At 44.7% G+C, this 21,567-nt stretch overlaps 1 protein-coding gene across 1 annotated transcript in view; it reads right to left on the bottom strand.

The window, feature by feature from the left end:
- Positions 1-21,567, bottom strand: part of LOC124613528 (putative trypsin-6) — a 181,405-nt gene that overhangs the window by 16,553 nt on the left and 143,285 nt on the right. Inside the window, exons 5-6 of the mRNA XM_047142273.1 lie at positions 16,127-16,227; positions 15,870-16,051 (exon numbers count right to left, since the gene is read on the bottom strand). Coding sequence (XP_046998229.1) covers positions 15,870-16,051; positions 16,127-16,227 — 283 coding nt within the window. The remainder of the gene's footprint in view (positions 1-15,869; positions 16,052-16,126; positions 16,228-21,567) is intronic.

Raw genomic sequence — 21,567 nt, 5'->3', positions numbered from 1 at the left:
CTTAATGCCCGTTCTTGGAATTTTTTCAAGATCAAATTTTTTTATCTCCAGGATTAAGAGGTTCCCCATAGCTACACTGTCCGTCTTTCCTTAAAACTCATCGTTCCATCTGAAGTACTTGGTCGTGGTACAATATTTACACAGTTCTGCAATATCGGCAGGAAAAAGCATATTCAGCTTTTCCAACACCTCATGAAGCGAAACCATGGTAAACAGCGATTCACACCAACTTTGAGTAGTACCTCTACCGGCTGCGAGGCTGTATTTCAGACTCATTCGATTACCGACAAGTCATGTGAACATACTGGGAATATTTCTCGCCACATAGGGCACGCGTAAGGTGAGTTCCTTGTATAAAAACTTGGATGACTTGCAAGTGGGTGTTCAGAGTACATCTCGATAGATTGGTTTTGAGATCAACTGTTGTATCCAACAGCATCACTTATAGATATAAAAATACGTTTTTCATATTAGGTGCATTGTGATGCCACCGATTGCCAGGTACTCCATATCAGTGACCTCAGTGAGAGCAGAAAGGGGCGCTCTGCGGAACTTGCGGACTTCAAACGTGCTCAGGTGATTGGGTGTCACTTGTGTCATACGTCTGTAAGCGACATTTCCACACTCCTTAACATCCCTAGGTCCACTGTTTTCGATGTGAGAGTGAAGTGGAAACGTGAAGGGACACGTATAGCACAAAAGCGTACAGGCCGACCTCGTCTTTTGACTGACACAGACCGCCGACAGTTGAAGAGGGTCGTAATGTGTAATAGGCAGACATCTATCCAGACCATCACACGGGAATTCCAAAGTGCATCAGGATCCACTGCGAGGACTATGACAGTTAGGCGGAAGGTGAGAAAACTTGGATTTCGTGGTCGAGCGGCTGCTCGTAAGCCACACATCACGCTGATAAATGCCAAACGACGCCTCTCTTGGTGTAAGGAGCGCAAACATTAGATGATTAAACAACGGGAAAACGTTGTGTGGAGTGAAAAATCGCAGTACAGAATATGGCGATCCGATGGCAGGATGTGGGTATGGCGAATGGTCATCTGCCAACGTGTGTAGAGCCAACAGTAAAATTCGGAGGCGGTGGTGCTATGGCGTGGTCGTGTTTTTCATGGAGTTGTCTTGCACCCCGTGTTGTTTTGCGTGGCACTCACAGCACAGTCCTATATTGACGTTTTAAGCACCTTCTTGCTACCCACTGTTGAAGATCAATTCGGGGATGACGACTGCATCTTTCAACACGATCGAGCACCTGTTCATAATGCACGGCATGAGGCGGAATCGATACACGACAATAACATCCCTGGAATGGACTGGCCTGCACAGAGTCCTGACCTGAATTCTATAGAACACCTTTTGGATGTTTTGGAACGCCAACTTCGTGCCAGGCCTCACCTACCGACATCGATATCTCTCCTCAGTGGAGCACCCCGTGAAGAATGGGCTGCCATTCCGCAAGAAACCTTCCAGCAGCTCACTGAACGTATGCCTGCGAGAGAGATAGCTGTCATCAAGGCTAAGGGTGAGCCAACACTATACTGAATTCTAGCATTGCCGATGGAATGCACCATGGACTTGTAACTCATTGTCAAGCCAGGTGTCCGGATACTTTTGATCACATAGTGTACGTAGCTCAAATAGTTATACAAATGATTTGATTGAATAGATCAACGGTAATATAAATGGATACACCCTTTTCGCAGAGAAAAGTTTCTTTTCAGAACGAACTTACGTTTATACACTTTGTATGAAGTAAACTAATCAGAGATAGCGAATTAGTAGCTATAGTTGGAGCCACGAACGCAGGCAGTCGAATTTAGGCTTGTTCTGCGCCATTATGTGACTCATTCTCCGACAGCCTATCAGCACTCAGTAATGTACTAAGCGTTCTGCTGTGAATGTTGTACACATTGCAGGCATGAAACGTGATTGTAGTGAGTTATTTAGTGAATTTCCATTCCATTTTTTGCGTGTTGTCATCGCTGATTGTGGTGGTAAGTGACAAATTCTACGTAAGGAAGCGAGTGATATAGTTTGCAGGATATACGCTATTTTCAATCTCAAAGCACTCGCTGTCGCTTGGAATCGGCAACAGTACAATTCCCGTACTTGCCTCAACACGGGCGGACTGCCATCGTTCCTGGATCGTACTATACAAGTGCTGGAACATATAAAACAAGAATGCAGGCAAGAGCGAGGAAATGTATATAACTTTTGTACTGTTCATATATATTATGTTTGTTTTATTATTTTGATAGTGTGCGTACGTGTGTTAGCGTATGCATGTGTGTGTGTGTGTGTCTCAGTGTGGGAAAGTTTGGACAGGCAAGTGAATGGCTAGAGGAGAGAGATAGAAAGAAAAATGGACAGAAAGAGAGAGCAGATGTTGATTGGAACATAACTGTGTTTTAGAACATGTGCGATCCCAAATGGTTCCTTACTGTGACTTCTTCCATGTTATTATTTGTATTAGTGTCATGTGTATAAGGTGTCACACATTCTATCGACAGATTTCGATTGGTCGTAGAGGGTGTCGTGAGAAACGAATTGAGCGTAGGAACCCGTGTCCGGAAACGTCATCCAAAGACGCTACAGAGAGTCGAATTTACAGGCGCCGCCGCCTGCTGATCGACCACCCTTTCGGCAGCAAATGTAACTTTGTACAGTGACGGACCATAGGCGGAACGTCTCACAATGTTGTTTGTTATTCAGTGAGCACGACCAATTGCCACGATGGGCAGTGGAGGAGATCGCATCGGCAGCTGGGTAGACAGGCCTTGTATCCTATGAATGTGATGCGCTGTTGCCTCGATAGATAATGGTTTTGGACAAGGGTTTCCAACTGCAGTTTATTTTTCTCCTGTACAGCGAGAAAGGCTTCAGATTTAATAGTGTTTCAGAAGGAAAATAAAGTGCGGCTGGAAATCTGTCTCCGAAACCGTCACCCAAGGAGGCAACAGAGCATCGCACTCATAGGAGAAAAAGCCTGTGTATGGAGCTGCTGACTCCACCTTCTCCACTGCTGATCGTGGCAGTTTCATCAGCAAATACAACAGGTCTCCACCCTACCCTCCAGTGGTCACCACTGTAGTCGCAAACGATTGTGGTTTAGGTGCAGTGGAAGGCAAGCTACAGGGTGTTTGCCTCGGAGCTGACTTTTGAAATACCAGGCTGGTAGCAGTTCGTTGTTCACTGTGGTGCCAACTGCTGCTGAAATTGCTGCTACAGATGCAACTATGACGCGGCACAGCCATACGCTTCACACGGTGAACTAGCCTCTCGATAGTCCGACTTGGCTGTCCGGAGCCCGCACATTCTGGTGACCACAACTTCCAGCACTCATGTGCAGTGGATATATTCCTGCCACAACTTTCTGCTGTGTTGCAGAAGGACCAGCCAGCCTCTCGTACAGCAACACTATTGGCTATTAAAATTGCTACACCACGAACATGACGTGCTACACACTAGAAATTTAACCGACAGGAAGAAGATACTGTCATACGCAAATTATTACCTTTTCAGAGCACTCACACATGGTTGGCGCCGGTGTGACACCTACAACGTGCTGACATGAGGAATGTTTCCAACCGATTTCTCATACACAAACAGCAGTTGACCGGCGTTGCCTGGTGAAACGTCGTTGTGATGCCACGTGTAAGGAGGAGAAATGCGTGCCATCACGTTTACGACTTTGATAAAGGTCGGATTGTAGCCTATCGCGATTGCGGTTTGTCGTATCGCGACGTTGTTCCTCGCGTTGGTCGAGATCCGATGACTGTTAGCAGAATATGGAATACGGAACGCCGTGCTGTATCCCAACGGCCTCGTATCACTAGCAGTCGAGATGACAGGCATCTTATCCGCATGGCTGTAACGGGCCGTGCAGCCACGTCTCGGATGGTAATACAGAACGCCGTGTTGGATCCCAACCATGTCTCGATCCCTGAGTCAACAGATGGGGACGTCTGCAAGACAACAACCATCTGCACGAGCAGTTCGACGACGTTTGCAGCAGCAAGGACTATCAGCTCGGAGACCATGGCTGCGGTTACCCTTGACGCTGCATCACAGACAGGAGCGCCTGCGATAGTGTACTCAACGACGAACCTGGGTGCACGAATGGCGAAACGTAATTTTTTCGGATGAATCCAGCTTCTGTTTACATCATGATGGTCGCGTCCGTGTTTGGTGACATCGAGGTGAACGCACATTGGAAGTGTGTATTCGTCATCGCCATACTGGCGTATCACCCGGCGTGATGGTATGGGGTGCCATTGGTTATACGCCTCGGTCACCCCTTGTTCGCATTGATGGCACATTGAACAGTCGACGTTACATTTCAGATGTGTTACGACCCGTGGCTCTACCCTTTATTCGATCCCTGCGAAACCCTACATTTCGGCAGGATAATGCACGACCGCATGTTGCAGATCCTGTCTCTCTGGCTCTGGCTCTGAGCACTATGGGACTCAACTGCTGAGGTCATTAGTCCCCTAGAACTTAGAATCAGTTAAACCTAACTAACCTAAGGACATCATAAACATCCATGCCCGAGGCAGGATTCGAACCTGCGACCGTACCGGTCTTGCGGTTCCAGACTGCAGCGCCTTTAACCGCACGGCCACTTCGGCCGGCGCAGATCCTGTACGGGTCTTTCTGGATACAGAAAATGTTCGACTGCTGCCCTGGCCAGCACATTCTCCAGATCTCTCACCAATTGAAAACGTCTGGTCAATGGTGGCCGAGCAACTGGCTCGTCACAATACGCCAGTGACTACTCTTGATGAACTGTCGTATCGTGTTGAAGCTGCATGGGCAGCTGTACGTGTACACGACATCCAAGCTCTGGTTGACTCAATGCCCAGGCGTATTAAGGCCGTTATTACGGTCAGAGCTAGTTGTTCTGGGTACTGATTTCTCGGGATCTATGAACCCAAATTGCGTGAAAATGTAATCACATGCCAGTTCTAGTATAATATATTTGCCGAATGAATACCCATTTATCATCTGCCTTTCTTTTTGGTGTAGCAATTTTAATGACCAGTAGTGTATTACACAATCTAGTTCGAACTCAGGGAGGTGTTGATAATGGCGTCTCTGTCGCCTTAAAGGCATTCTTAACGAACATCAAGTCTCAAAAGTAACGAATGCTCACGACCCTTACAGAGTTTATTTAAAGCAAACCTGATTTGCGGCCTAATAGTGGCGTTACTATCGCCATTCGTATTGGACTGGCTTGAATAGCCATCATCTTTCAGATTCTGAAATACGCCTGCCAACTTTCGTTTATGTTGCACAACTCCTTCTTGGTGTTGCGATTTTGTTCTGTCACTGTATATGCAGGTGTTCAAATTAGCCCTTCTACAACTAAATTTGTTCTGGAGGAAGACAAATTGTTCTTTATGTGGTAATGCTCTTAGGAGTATTTTTAATGATTTTAGATGCAAGATTTACACGAAAATATGTCTCCGTTTTCAAAACATACTTTGTTGACATGGCATCATTTTGTATCCTAAGGTAACTAACGACGAAATATTTTCTGTTGCAGTAAAAAGTAACTTGATCATTCAATAACTATAATGTAAAATAGCAATCATAGCATGTAACTTTTCACGGCCGGCGTCTTCATTAATTAGAATTTCCGGGCTGAATTTCTGTGGTCCATATATAAAACTGCTTCTCCTTCCTGACGTTTCGTTGCCTACTGCGGGCAACATCTTCTGAGGTGAGTCGGCGACTGGCTGCTAGGCGCTGGAGGTCCCGCTTATATAGAGCGCTTAGATGGCGCCACCACTCATCACGTGCTTTCGACTTTAAAACTATCTCTGGCTAGTGCCATCGCTCTCGATTATAGGTAATCGATAGTCACTTCGTTGGTACAGAGTAGACCGCCATATCTTGTCTAGTTTTAAACCTGACCTCAGATGTTGCCCGCAGTAGACAACGAAACGTCAGGAAGGAGAAGCAGTTTTATATATGGACCACGGCAATTCAGCCCGGAAGTTTTAATTAATGAAATAGCAATAACAATATTCAGGAGCCAACCATATATCCGTGTATCCTGGTGGTCACGAGATGCTGCTCGCTGCCGCATTGACTTGCTGACATTTTCACAGTGATGCTCAACAGTTGGCAGCACTTGTGCATGATGAAAAGGTTGAACATTCAAAAATACCTACCTCAGGCTTCCAGAGTGAAAAATACTTTTGGGGCAGCGAAGACATAGTAAACGTTGGTGTAAACAATAGCATCGTGGGGTTCTCAAAGGTTAGGGCAGGTAGAGAACTTAAAAACAAGTATATTTCGTCGAGGAACATTTAGTCTCTGAAGTTAACTTGTGTGAACATTGTTAGTGGTGATGACGTAAGCTGTTGTGGTTGTGATGCTGAACTGGGAATCGTTCTGACATTCAAACATGTTTTGACAAATGTGAACCGATGAGGTGCTCAGTCTCGTGCTCACCAACACGGATTCGGTGTTAATGTGTGGGCCGGAATTCTTGGTGGTAGGTTGACTGGACCATATATCCTTCAATGCCGCCACAACTGGCGGAGGTATCGCATCTTGGTGGAAAGTGTGTCGCCAGAAGTGCTGGAGGATGTACTTATGAATTTTTCACAAAGGCTGTACTGCCAGCACGATGGGGTGCTAGTCCATTTCAGCATTACTGTGAGCCACCTTCGGGAATCGATGGATCGGCTTAGGTGGTTCTGTGGCTGGCCACCAGGGTCGCCTGACGTCATATGTCTGTACTCGGCCTCCGGTGGCATATGAAACAGTTGGTGTATGAAACAGAAGAAGACCGCGTCGCTAGAATAGATGTCGCTGCTAGCACCACTGTCAATATGGTAGGCATATTTGAACGGACACGACGGTCAGTGGTCCAATGATGCACTGTGTGTGTACAAGCCAATGGTCACGTATTCGAACATTTTCTATGAATGCTACTGCTGTAATCATCATGATAAGCTCTCTTCTGTGTAAATCGCACCTAGCATCAGATGTTTCCGTCAGGTAATACACTCGTATGTACTGTAGCTAATTACACTTGGTTTGATGTTTTCTACTTCCTGTATTAAGTCGAACGAATAATTTAGGAACACCCTGTATGTGTGCAAATAATGAAGAATAGGTAACGGCCTTGTCGCATGGTAACACTGACTCCCGTCAGTTCACCTCAGTTAAGCGCTCTCGGCATTTGATTGGGCATGGATGGGTAACCATACATGTCTGCCGAGTGCTGTTGGCAAGCGTGGTACATTCAGCCCTTGCTAGGCCAGCTGAGGAGTTACCTGATCGAGAAGTAGTGGCTCCAGTTACGAAAACTGCACAACGGCCTGGAGAGGGGTGTGCTGACCTCATGGTCTTAAAATATCCGCATACAGCGCCGCCTGTCGGCTGAGCATAACACGGCAGCCGGTCGTTACCGTTGGGTCTTCTGATGCCTGTTCGAGCGGAGTTCAGTAAATAATAAATAGTTGGTTCTTGTTGTAGCGAGTCAATTTGGGATGTATTTTCAAAGACTGTTACAGATAGTGACCTATTTACTAATGCGAAAGGTAGTCATGAGGTTTTAATTACCATATCTTAATGATGAAGATGCCACCATGAATGTTGTTGATTATGTTGAGCCCACTCTACATATGCAGCCATCAATGCAACACCCTTTTTTCCCAACGAGAGATGACTTGGCAGAGACCTTGCTTGCAGAAGTCTGCATTCTGTGTGTCCAGGATATGTTCGACCTTGAATATGATCCTGCTGTCGTTCTGGAAATGGTTGCTACATAAGAATTTATTCATTTGAGGAAAGACTAAGCAGTCGAAAGAGTAAGCAGTCGCTAGGTGTCATGTCAGAAGAATAAGGGACGGGATTTGGCCTTCAGACAAACTCACAAACAGTTCTCGTTCACAGTGATCAGGCGGCTGAAGACTTTATTTGATGACTTTCCTGACACAGCTGCAACATTTCCGCTGATAACTCGATTCGACGGGCTTTCTGAAGAGATGTCAGCACTCGCGGAACTCAGCGGCCAGCGACCTTTGTCATGCTTTAGATATCGTGAGGAGTGTTCAATATTGATTCAGAACTGATTTTTGTCTTTAAGGCAATCGCCTCGATTTCAATACGCTGGCCTTCAAGTGCCAGGACTTCTTGCAATTCCTGGTTCTTCACAAGGAGATAATCTGATACTTTGTGATTAGTAACTGAGTCTTATTTGACCCACTGGAAGCTTGAGCGCCACCTAACGACAGTGTCATTTTATGGCCTACTGTTGCTGTAGGCTTGCATCAAGTCAGTAATTACTGTTGCAGTATTGCTCTCTTCAAATACTCGAAACGGGTTACCTGCACAATACTCAGTTTTACCAGTTTGCGGCCCCATTTTGTTTTGGTTCCTCTAGTTGGAGTTTATGGTACTATAGTGTGGCTGCTCCAGCGTGTACCAGTAACGCAGACACGCTCTTGCAAAGAAACAAGAAACTGATAACCAAACTTTACTTTGTTGAGATGATAACTAATCCTTTCATGGTTAAAAATTATTCAGCATATATTTGAAAAATAAAAGATCAAAACCTGTCTTCCTTTGTGATAAATAATGCAATTTCACTACCAAACAATTTTTAAGCTGACCGATTTTTAAAATCGGTGAACTGAAACAGATGTGTCCCTTGAATCTCACTAGATCCCTGTTTTCAAGTGAACATAAGATTTTTAGGGTTAAATTTTTAATTTTAGAATGATTTTATCAGGGTGGCAACCATGGAAAGAAGTGTAGGAAATCAGTACCAAAACACATTTATTCTCCTGGCAGTGAAAAGCAGAAATATCGCACATACGTTTTTAACGTAATATTAGAAGATAGTTTTGGCGTACCACGCACCAATGTTTTCTACAGTCTATGAAGTTTTCTCGGGCATATATGTCCCACTACATACAAATTGTGTATAAACCACTAGAATTACTAAGTTTTGTAATAATGTTTCCAAAACATCTCTAGAATGTATTCCAAAACGCAGCTTGTTACTTCAGACATCCTTGGAATGGAGGCAACAGAATCACTACCAGATTTTTGTGAAACAGACGCACTATAAACACACGCCACCCCATTTGATTACTTTCAGCCTTCTATACATGGTCCGCAGTATTTTTCTCCAAGTTCCGAAAGCATCTCCCTACGTGCTAGCAGAAATGAGATACAGACATCCCAACGCTCAAAGCTGAATATTACTTTAGTGGAACACAACGTATCGCTTCAGCCACGAGATGGTTAAAATTATATGACTACTCTGAGAGGTAGTTGTGTTAAAAACTATAATGTGTTACTAGATGGTAAAACTAAGCAATTAATGTGATTGGTTACAATTATTTGCATTTTCGGTTCACAAAAAATTGTTCGTTCTCTTTCACACAACGCTCCAGTGACGGAGTTCTCGTGCTCACTGGAGCCCAAGGCTTCCGTTGTACCCACACTTCGGTAACCGACACAATGGCCTCAGGACGGCCTGCTACATTCACGTGGGCGAAGTGAGGGACATCCATAGTTGTGGGCACACTGCTTGGTTCATTGAACACTTGTCATGTTTTTTACGACTTGCTTCTATCCTCTGGTTCCATACATACAGGGTACGGTGCTTAAATCTGGACAAATGAAACTTTTTTCAAAAGGAGATTTGTTAAAACAAAATGCAAATGAAAACGAAAATCCTTTGAAATATACGTAGTGGTATCTTTCAAGAATAACATTACACGATGCAACCACCTTCAGCCGCAACAACCGCCTCCGATCCTACCCTGAAGCGATCGTATGCACTCCTTAAAACAGCGCTGTCCATATTCGCGAAAACTGCTTCGATAGCAGTGCATAGAGATGCGACATAAGGGTGCCTCGTCTTATTGGTAACTCTTTCGACTACTCTCCAAACACACTCGTTGAGGAGGTTCAAATCCGGGCTACTCGAGGGTCAGAACTCCCTTGACCAGAACATGTCAACTTTACCGGAGAGCCACTTTTGGACTAAATGGCTCGTATGAGGTCCTCTTCTGCCATTCTACGCACTGACCGCTCGCTGACATTCAGTACTGACGCCAATTTTCACAGCTATTGCCGCAGGTCCTACGAGATAGCGCCTGAGCCTTTTCGGTGATTGCCGCAGTTCGTGACACACGTTTCCTTCTGCCGTTCCTTCTGCCAGTATCTCGTCTCCTACCTTCCAAACCTTCGGGCACACACTTTTAATCTGCCAGGAAGTTTCATAACAGCGCACACTCCGCTGCAGAGTGAAAATCTCATTCTGGAAACATCCCCCAGGCTGTGGCTAAGCCATGTCTCCGCAGTATCCTTTCTTTGAGGAGTGCTGGTTCTGCAAGGTTCGCAGGAGAGCTTCTGTAAAGTTTGGAAGGTAGGAGACGAGATACTGGCAGAAGTAAAGCTGCGAGAACCGGGCATGAGTCGTGCTTCGGTAGCTCAGATGGTAGAGCACTTGCCCGCGAAAGGCAAAGGTCCCGAGTTCGAGTCTCGGTCGGGCACACAGTTTTAATCTGCCAGGAAGTTTCTGTTCTTGTATGTTGGTATGGTGACGCTTCGTAGCCTTGATACTGCACACTGGTATGCTGTGCATCCTTTATAACAAGTTCCTTCCACAGTTGACGTCAGAATTCTTTTTGAAAGTTCATGCTGCACTGTGGTGTGAGCTAGTGCATGTCACACATGTTTCTGCCAGACCAGAGTGTCAGGAGACATGACTGATCCCTTGGAACCTTAAGGATTGGGGCGGGTTGTGCTCTCACGTGTGTCTACCAGCATCATTCTGCAGGCAGCGGTGGAGATAATGTTTGCCAGCTTCTTGTTAAAGTAGGTATTTGGGGCCTGCATTAGAAACATGGATTCTCTAGAATTCGTCGTAAATGATTTCGTAGTGGTGAGGATCTCGGCTGTAAATCGCAACCAGGGTCCTGTGGATGCTCTGCAGCGAAAATTTGAATGCAAGCTCATGCCGGACTATTTTCGGCAACTTCTCAGGAATCGTGACATGTGGGCGGAATAGCAGGTTTTTTTGTGAACAGTACTCTGTCATCCTACGATGATGTTTTGTTAGCAGGTTGCTGTTACACATGCCTTGACGCCGGTTTGACGCTGAAGGCGCGACAGTCGATTTCGTGAAATAGCTCGAAGTATTAGCCCTCATTCTGCGCCACCAATGGAGGAGGCTTCAGTGTTTAGGGTGCTGTCATGGCGTCTGTTGGCGATGTTGCACTTCAACCACCGCTGAGATAGAATTTGACATTTCCAGTATCTCAGTGTCTCTACTTCTGGCAGATGATGAGTTCTGACGGTGCATCCGAGCATCGTAAAACCTTGCGGATCTGTTTTGGTATCAGTGGTGGTTGTAAACTTCTGCACTGGTGACGTGACTCACCTGAAAATGGCCGCATAGGCAGCAGCTACATTGCTGGATGACCGGTAGTACCCTCGTTTACTAGCGCTACCAGAGAGGAGAGGCCCTGCTGTGATGATTCCGTTAAATAGCCTTCGAGCTCGAAGACGATTCCTCCTTTTCTTCTTCCGTAGAGTGGGACGTCATAATCTGTCGGCCAGCTGCGGTTTCAAATGGGCCAGAGCCTTAGGGTTGCCTACCGGTCGCGCCGGGTATCTCGACCGGTATAGGGCAGCGCAGAAGTTGAATGCTCGCCGGAGCAAATGGACCTCGATGGACGATAGAGAGCAGTGTCATCACAGCGCTGCACTTCTCTAGTGAGTGCGCCACCATCTCGCCACGTGAATACACCGGCCAATAGTGTTGTGCTGCCGGCATAAATACCGCCGCCCCTCGACCGCTCTGTTATATCCCCCTTTTTCCGCCCCTTTATGTATAAGTTTGCTCTTTTATTATTTCTATGCCACTCGGCTGAAGAGAGGCGGATTCTGCCGCTGCCAGCCCTCCCCTGCCCATTTAGGGCAGGGGAACGAAATTACAGAAAAGGAAAACAAAAAAAGGAAAGACCGCTCAGTCAGTCGTGTACTTCCTCTGACAGCGTACTGTTCACTACTCGCCGACGACTTCGCTTTGGCAATGGTTTCATCTTTGGTCTCGATTTGGATTGTGGCTCGTACTTGATCTGTTGACAGCGTTGTGTCGAAAGTTCGTTGCACTTCGTTGTAGCTTTAATTGTAATTGACTTGCTCTTGTGTTTGGTTCGCCGTTCCGTCAGCTCGGTTTCTCGACCCTGGCATGGGTTTGAATGCCGTCCGCAGGCGGTCGTCCTGCCTTGAGTCATCACCCTCTCTCTCCCGTTTTCTGACGTGTGAATCGGGATCCGTCCACTCGCCGATTAGCATCTCGGCCAGTATTGAGCCCGCATTGCTTAAGTCTGCCTCGCTTGATATCGCGCACTCGACTGGAACTAACTGACTAATTAGCCATGACTGGTGCCTTCTTTTTGTACCATTCAAAGTGAGAAACGAGCAAGCAAGAATGCACCAAATTCGGTGGTAAACAGCAAAGTATTCATAATCTGCAGAAGGGAGGACAACCACGCCACTTGCTGCACAACGAACCAAGGATTTTAGCGTGCTCTAAAAGGCTGTCGTTCCTCTGTGCACAGATGCCAGGTCGCCCAAGCTGCCTCTACCAGAAGCGGTATGCTGATATAAGCATACAGGCTGGCACAGTGGCCACCCTCATATGTCCTGTCCGAATATTTGTCGCCACCCTGCCTTGGGTGATCAGTAGATTCACTTTATGGTCACTGTGATTTTAGTGTTACCTGTACTGGATCCCATGGCCTGCTAAGCTGGAAACTTGTGTGTCTGTTTACGAGATAGGCTATGTTTAGATGCGAATTTAGACCGCTTCACTAATTACCCTGTTCCAGTATGAACATACTGACTTCAGAGCTTTGGTATCTTTGCACTCGATGTTTTTTTTTCTAAACTCACTCAATGCTAGGCTATGGCAGATTTCTTTGGCACAATACTTATTTGACGTCAATGTCCAACGCGTTTTTCGTCCACACTGACAAAAGTTTATCCGTTATTCCTCGTCCTGCGGCTGCGGAAAATCTTGTAAACACCAGGCATTATGAAACCAAGTTTGTCCGTAACGGAGCTTAAAACCGTTTGAGTTTCATGGGCGGACGAAAGACACACTTGACCTTAAGTTTTTTCAGTATTCTTGTGTTGGAGATTCGCCTCCGGCATGTGGGAAGGCGACCATTCATCTTCATTCTTCAGGTTGTTCCAGTTCCTCGCATTGTTTGACTCGCACCGGGAATGAGGGACAACGAACCTCACCTTTGGAAAGACAATAGTGTCGGATTACGATACAGAAGTGGCGTCGGAATACGATATGGCTCATGTTCTGTGGGTGAACATCCTAAGTTTGCCTCTTCGTTACGAATGATGGTGACAGCTTGAGGCCTGTAAGTATAAATCAGTGGGTGTCGGTTTACGATACACAAAGTGTCCTGAGATGCTAACCTCTTTCCTCCGCACTGACATATACAGAAACGATAGTTCGCCATTTTCCTCTATCTCCAATGTAACCTTGATGTTCGGATGAAGATAAGTGGGGTTTCGTCGAAATATATCCAGCGACGCAATGCTGTGGGATCATATTATGAAAGTGTCATCCATTTATCGCCAAAGAACTGGGTTTTAACTCAGCTGACTGGAGCGCTGTCTCCTCGGAATTTTCTATAAAATATTAGAAATAATCTGTAACAAAGGATTGCTCATCGTGAAACAGACAGCCTTCTTGAAATGTTTGTTCATTGAATAAAAAATAGTTCGAGGAGAGTTCGTTCTTGAAAAAAATCTACAAGTTACTCTTCCGCTTCTTCGCCAACAAATACGAGTAGTTTCTGCAACAGCACGTGTTTGGTTCGTCAATGGAAATGCCGACCTTTGACGTCGAATCGATATCGTTAATGTTGGTTGTGCATTTTTATTGGAGTGCACACACTTTTACCTCCTTTGAGATAGACTGCTGGAAGGACAGCGTACCGGTATTGATATCGATCGTGCCACGCAGTAGTTGAATCCTACTCGTGCCTCAACTCAACTGTGATGGAACCCAGAGCAGGAGTACAAGATCAAAGACTGTTACCAGTGAAGTATGTGTACGGAGGCGGTCATTAAAGAGCCTAATGCTCGGAATACGAAACAGAGAAAATGTTTACGAGACAAGTTTGTACAAGAATCATAAAAAAGCCGCTATCAATGATAAGTCCGGTGAGTTATGACGCAGATCCCGCTTGACGTCAAAGAACGAATAGATCGTGAATCAGCTCAGTAGGTGGAGTAACGGGGTTTATTAAGGCATGATTCGCTACTTGATAGGGAATTCATGTTATATTTTTTTACTAAACACTAAAACCTGTTGTCGTGAAGACTCTTTCATTGTATTTATGATTTTTAGACCAAGTAACAGCATTATTAGTTGCAGTAAGAGGACAACGTTTTTTTTACTAAACACTAAAACCTGTTGTCGTGAAGACTCTTTCATTGTATTTATGATTTTTAGTCTAAGTAACAGCATTATTAGTTGCAGTAAGAGGACAACGTTTCATTACCAAGCACGCACAATAACAAAAATGTACCGGTGACGCACGCTTTCCCTCTGTTAACACCCTCCAGTATTAACATCACATCGACAAACCTGAAATGGGTCAATTTAGAATAACTCAAGAATATCGAACAAAAACCAGGGTTACTGTTTGTACAAGATTATGTTAACGTTTCCACAGTTATTGGATCTCGTTAGAAAACACTGAAATTCCTGCTAAGTTTAATAACTGTAATAGCACCGTGGTCTGTTCTTAGGATTACATTCAGCTAAGAAACCAGATGGCAGTTATAAGAGTCGAGGGGCATGAAAGGGAAGCAGTGGTTGGAAAGGGAGTGAGACAGGGCTGTAGCCTATCCCCGATGTTATTCAATCTGTATATTGAGCAAGCAGTAAAGGAAACAACAGAAAAATTCGGAGTAGCTATTAAAATCCATGGAGAAGAAATAAAAACTTTGAAGTTCACCGATGACATTCTAATTCTATCAGAGACAGCAAAGGACTTGGAAGAGCAGTTGAACGGAATGGACAGTGTCTTTAAAGGAGGATATAAGATGATCATCAACAAAAGCAAAACGAGGATAATAGAAAGTAGTCGAGTTAACTCGGGTGATGCTGAGGGGATTAGATTAGGAAATGAGACACTTAAAGTAGTAAAGGAATTTTGCTATTTGGGAAGCAAAATAACTGATGATGGCCGAAGTAGAGTAGACTGTTAATGGCAAGGAAAGCATTTCTGAAGAAGAGAAATTTGTTAACATCGAGTGTAGATTTAAGTGTCAGGAAGTCGTTTCTGAAAGTATTTGTATGGAGCGTAGCCGTGTATGGAAGTGAAACATGGACGATACATAGTTTGGACGAGAAGAGAATAGAAGCTTTCGAAATGTGGTGCTACAGAAGAATGCTGAATATTATATGGGTAGATGACATAACTAATGAGGAGGTATTCAACAGAATTGGGGAGAAGAGGAGTTTGTGGCACAACTTGACAAGAAGAAGAGACCGGTTGGTAGGACATGTTATGAGGCATCAAGGGATCACAAATTTTTGCATTGGAGGGCAGTGTGGAGGGTAAAAAACGTAGAGGGAGACCAAGCGATGAATACACTTAGCAGATTCAGAAGGATGTAGGTTGCAGTTAGTACTGGGAGATGAGGAAGCTTGCACAGGATAGGGTAGCATGGAGAGCTGCATCAAACCAGTCTCAGGACTGAAGACCATAACAACAAGATAAAAAAAAATTGGACAAATTATTGTCTTAGCTACCAACTTCGAGATTAAGGCTACTCACCAAACAAGGGCCTTCGAGAACAGATAAGGTACAAACAGTTAAGTTGTCAATGGGCTCTCCGATGACGTCGCTGCAGTAGTCCGCCGCCTGTGTGTTCCTATTGACGTAATGTAGCACCGGCAGGTGCGGCGCTGGATCGTCCCTCACGGAGCCCCATCCAGCGACGGTGAGCATCTCTTTACCTGCGTGGGGCAAAGTGATTAAGGACACACTGCTTTTCGAGTTCTCCATACCGCTGCATAGGATTTTAAACATACCTGGGAGAGGCTCCCGGGCAACACTGACTGTCTGCACATATTCAGTGAGCAAAAAAGGAGAGTACAACAGGAATACTGCCACATCGTTGTGATGGACGCCACTGCAAAGATGAAGAACAGTTAGGATCAGTGTACGGACGAGTAAGCGTTACGAACCTAAAAAATAACTTTGAAACAAAAACAGAGCAGGAAATCTGTTCGAAATACTTCATCATTGTACATCTCTATAATTAAAAACAGCTGCTGGTGAACAGTCAGTACAGCGTTTCTCTGTGTTCCCCGTATTCCTTTGCCTGCTTTCCACAAGCTGGTCCAGACAGTGCTCTTGAAATCATCCCCACCACTCAATGGCAATTTTTACGTGTTGTGCAAGGAGGATTCCGGTAACGATGTGCTACAAGTTTCAAATGATTCCAAGAATGCTCACTCAGATTAGGGGGGTAGGACGTCAAACAGGCCGACTTGGAGCAAGAGAGGCACCACAGGACATTTCAATTTCCACTGTCTATACTTTTAAAAATAAATTCATAAAACTTTGTCAGCATGACCATGAAGGATTAAGAATTCACATTCATAGCAGTGGAAGTTCTAAAACATAACGAAGTAATTTTTTTACGTGTGAAATTTCATCGTTTTTTTCACTTACTATTGGCAGCATTTGTTGCTATAGGTACAATTTTCTTCATAAGTAAGAGAGATTCTCCGATGAATTTTGCACAGAATACAAACCATACTTAAAGATGTATGAAACTCTAGAATTTTCCAAATCTATTAAAAACAGAGGTAAAAATTGAAGTAATTATCTATAAAATTTGTGTTTTTTCTAAACATGAAGTTTAAAATATAACAGTTCATTCGTTTTCTCATAAATTAAATAAATTCTAGAGTTTCATACACCTGTGAGTATGGTATGTATGCTGTGCAAAATTCATCGAAGAATCTCTCTAACTTATGAAGAAAAGTGTACCTATAGCAACAAATGCAGTCATTAGAAATTGAAAAAATGATGAAATTTCACACGTACAAAAAATTTATTTTCTTATGTTTTGGAACTTCCACTGCAGTGGGTGTGAATCCTAAATCCTTCGTGGTGATGCTGACGAAGGTTTATGAATTTATTTGTAAAAGTATAGACAGTGTAAATTAAAATGTCCTGAGATGCCTCTCCTGCTCCAAGTCGGCCCGTTTGGCGTCCTACCCCACTTAATTTCAGTAGATACGCAGACCATTCCATTCGATTGGCTGCTGCCCGCTGAAAGAAGGTATTCATGTGTGGGCTAAGTATGCTCCTTAAAGGCAAATCCATCGACGAAATGTGAACTGTAAGAGTGCAAAAGAGTGACGGATCTTACCCCGAAACTGCACAGACATGAAAGTACCATCAACAGCCACTAGAGCTATCCGACATCTGCATGATACCAGCCGAGAACTTGACTGACCCACCTCCGTGACGAACCCACTGAACTAAGTGACTGTGACATGCACTGGTAGGCCTATCTGACCACAACTGCACTCCTCTTCGACGATCGACAAGTGTCGGACAAATCTCGCAGTTGCTGGTGAAGAAAATCTCTCGCCGTTGTTGTAGGTTCCATTTCAGATACTCTCTTTGCCACGTTCTTCGTACTGCTCGGTGCTTTTCAGTTTGTATTGTTTTTTCCAGTTGCCCCCAAAAATCAGTTCTCTTTTCTTTCTCGTCTGGGCACCTACAAACCGTAATTTATAGGTCCAAATCATCAGCTACCATTCGAATGACGTCGCTGTCGTGTTCGCTAGTCTCGCTGGCAACTTACTATGCCGACAAACTTTGCTGGCGTAAAATGACCTTTCATACAGGGTCTAAGCTTGAAAAAGATCCTTCGATGTTTGTTGGCAAAGACAAGACGTTCATTTAAGATGTCCGTACATACTGTGTGACATGCCCTGAAATGTGGCTGGGCGTTGCGCAGATGAAGCTGAATAACTTTGATCTCATAGAGGCCATCAGGTTTTATGAAATAAATCTTCTCCCTGTCGAGCTTTTCGACGTCGATCTGCCAGTAGTCGGTTTGCATACGCATATCAGAGAAATACCGGATGATCAAAAAGTCAGTATAAATTTGAAAACTTAATAAACCACGGAATAATGTAGAAAGAGAGGTAAAAATTGACACACATGCTTGGAATGACATGGGCTTTTATTAGAACCACCCCATATTGCTAGATGCGTGAAAGATCTCTTGCGCGCGTCGTTTGGTGGTGATCGTGTGCTCAGCCGCCACTTTCGTCATGCTTGGCCTCCCAGGTCCCCAGATCTCAGTCCGTGCGATTATTGGCTTTGGGGTTACCTGAAGTCGCAAGTGTATCGTGATCGACCGACATCTGTAGGGATGCTGAAAGACAACATCCGACGCCAATGCCTCACCATAACTCCGGACATGCTTTACAATGCTGTTAACAACATTATTCCTCGACTACAGATATTGTTGAGGAATGATGGTGGACCTATTGAGCATTTCCTATACAGAACATCATCTTTGCTTGTCTTACTTTGTTATGCTAGTTATTGCTATTCTGATCAAATGTAGCGCCATCTGTCGGACAGTTTTTGAACTTTTGTATTTTTCGGTTCTAATGAAAACCCCATGTCATTCCAAGCATGTGTGTCAATTTGTACCTCTCTATCTACATTATTTCGCGATTTATTCAGTTCAAATTTATACTGACTTTTTGATCACCCGGTACTTTGCTCGCTTCAGGCAGACCATGGGTTCACTTCCTTTTTGCTGATTTTATCTATCCGTCGGTAACACACACAGAAATGCTGTATGGCATCTTCGTTCTACACAAGGACCACGTGAGAGAACCAAGGACTGTTTCTTTGCTAAATGATGCCGACTCGCAGCATTTAATTACGAATTATCCGTCGATGAGTTGAACGCCATTACCCGAGCTAATGAATGGAGGGATTCTGTCCTGCGATTCGAGCGATATGAGGCCAGACTCGCAGAGCAGCGACCATCTGACCTGAGCGAGTGAGGGTTGACCCGCCACAGGAAGTGAATACCAGCCCCAGGAAGTGGATCGGAATTCCACCACTCGCCACTGAAGCCTTCATTGCATACATATCCACACACAAATATTACCTCGGTTTTATGGACCTGAACATTAATTTTAGAATTCTGGTTACTTGTCTACCTGTGTATATCACTACTGACTGAAATGCACGTTACTTGCAGGTCACGTTATGTTCGCTCTGTAATAGATTTTTGGCTGCAGCCATAACTTAGATCTTGGTTTCCACATTGTAAATGATTCTGTTCAACAGATATGGTAACAAGAAACTCTAACCCTTCTGTTTCATTACGGCACCACGAAAGAAAAATATATTCAAGTGTGGCAACAGCAGCCGATCTACTCTACCTGTGTATATCACTACTGACTGAAATGCACGTTACTTGCAGGTCACGTTATGTTTGCTCAGTAATAGATTTTTGGTTGCAGCCTTAACTTAGATCTTGGTTTCCACATTGTAAATGATTCTGTTCAACAGAAATGGTAACAAGAAACTCTAACCCTTCTGTTTCATTAGGGCACCACGAAAGAAAAATATATTCAAGTGTGGCAACAGCAGCCGATCGTGCAATACGAATGACAGCAATAACCAAAGGAACAAAATAGTAAGTTCAGTAGCAATTCAAAACTCTAAAGGAATGGCATAGCGAAAAGAAGTTCGGAACGGTCTGTGCTCCGTCACAACACCAGCATTTAGCCCAGTACTGCCAGCACCTATCCTTCGGCCAATTGATAATTTGATGGTTACTTGGCAAACATATCTTCAACAGCTACTGCTGTTTTGCCAGGCCAGTAAAACTTCTGACATGGTCAGCTTCCTTTCTTGTTGTCTTCTAATAAACGCAAATCAAGACATATTTTGCAGTTTGTTGCCCATTGACTGCATGAGACAAATGCATGTAGTGGCTGCTAGACGAAGTTTCAACCAGTGTGACAAGAATGCGACGCAGACTCATGAACCCCGAACAGTCCAATTATGATGCCTTAGGAGACGGTATAATTTTCTGCCCTCGCATTGTAATATACCTTTTGAAATCGCCGCCAGCTGATGTGAATGACAGAGGAGCGACGGCACTACAGGTAGATTCGGTCAGGCGCCACCAGAAGCGCGACCGCCAGGTCACGTGGATTCGCGCGACACCTACTTGATTCTAAGGGAGTGGTCGCCACCCGGTCTAGGTAGCACGCCACATGAGCGCAGTTAAATCTCCCGTAGCTGCTATTCGGATTTCGACTCTATTTGGAGGTTAACTTTCTAGCCTACATTCTTGGTGTTTATAACAGGTTGGTGCATAATTTCGTAACTTTCTGTTTTGCTTGTTGGTATTCAGATTGCTATGACTTTATTTATCGATTGTCACTTTCTATTTGTAGTTCAATGTTGTTTTTTGAGTTTACATATTATGATTTTGTCATTTGGAGACAAATGTAGACGGTAGAAAGTGGACTGCTAAGTGCAGAAATCGGACATTTTCGAGATATTCTTCGGTTTGAGTTAAGTAGAGTGCGGCAGCCGGAAACATTTGCGCCGTGTATGGGGTTAGTGCCATTGGACATAGCATGGCAAGAAAATTGTTTTAAGGAGGATCGTTTTGACATTCAGGAAGACCTTCTGTGTTTGATGAAGGTGGTTTAAACACATTAATCCACAATGATCTATGTCAGTGTACTTGAGAACTGGCAGATGTGATGAACTGTAATCATTCTACCATTGTGCAACATTTGCTTGCAGTGGGGAAGGTTCAAAATTCGTGCCCGCATCTCGTGGTCGTGCGGTAGCGTTCCCGCTTCCCACGCCCGGGTTCCCGGGTTCGATTCCCGGCGGGGTCAGGGATTTTCTCTGCCTCGTGATGGCTGGGTGTTGTGTGCTGTCCTTAGGTTAGTTAGGTTTAAGTAGTTCTAAGTTCTAGGGGACTTATGACCACAGCAGTTGAGTCCCATAGTGCTCAGAGCCGTTTTTGGTTCAAAATTCGGATGTATAGGTACAGCGTGCTGTAAGCCAAACTTACAAAAATCAGGAATGACCGTATGTGAATCTCTACCTGCTCGTCATCAACTGGCTCGTGAACAGCTCTGACCTTTTCTATCCTGTATCGTTACTGGTGTCGATAAGTCGTGTCTTTGTGGTAACATAAGGAAAATAAAACAATAGTTGTCCCGAGACAAATACCTGCGAGTACACACAAAAGATAATGTGGTGGGATAGCGACGGAAGGTGGACAGCGAACTGCTTCCCCGACGGGTAACCATCTCTGCTGACGTTTATTGTCAACAACTGAGCCGTCTTGCAGGCGCAACCCAAGGGCAACGACCAGGGAGACTATGGGAAGTGCCGGCCGCTAGTGGCCGAGCGGTTCTAGGCGCTTCGGTCTGGAACCGCGCGACCC

The sequence above is a fragment of the Schistocerca americana genome, chromosome 1 (genome assembly GCF_021461395.2).
Source record: "Schistocerca americana isolate TAMUIC-IGC-003095 chromosome 1, iqSchAmer2.1, whole genome shotgun sequence".
Classification (NCBI taxonomy): Eukaryota; Metazoa; Arthropoda; class Insecta; order Orthoptera; family Acrididae; genus Schistocerca; species Schistocerca americana.
The sequence above is the reverse complement of the archived record's forward strand: the minus strand, read 5'-3'. Positions and strand labels throughout refer to the sequence as shown.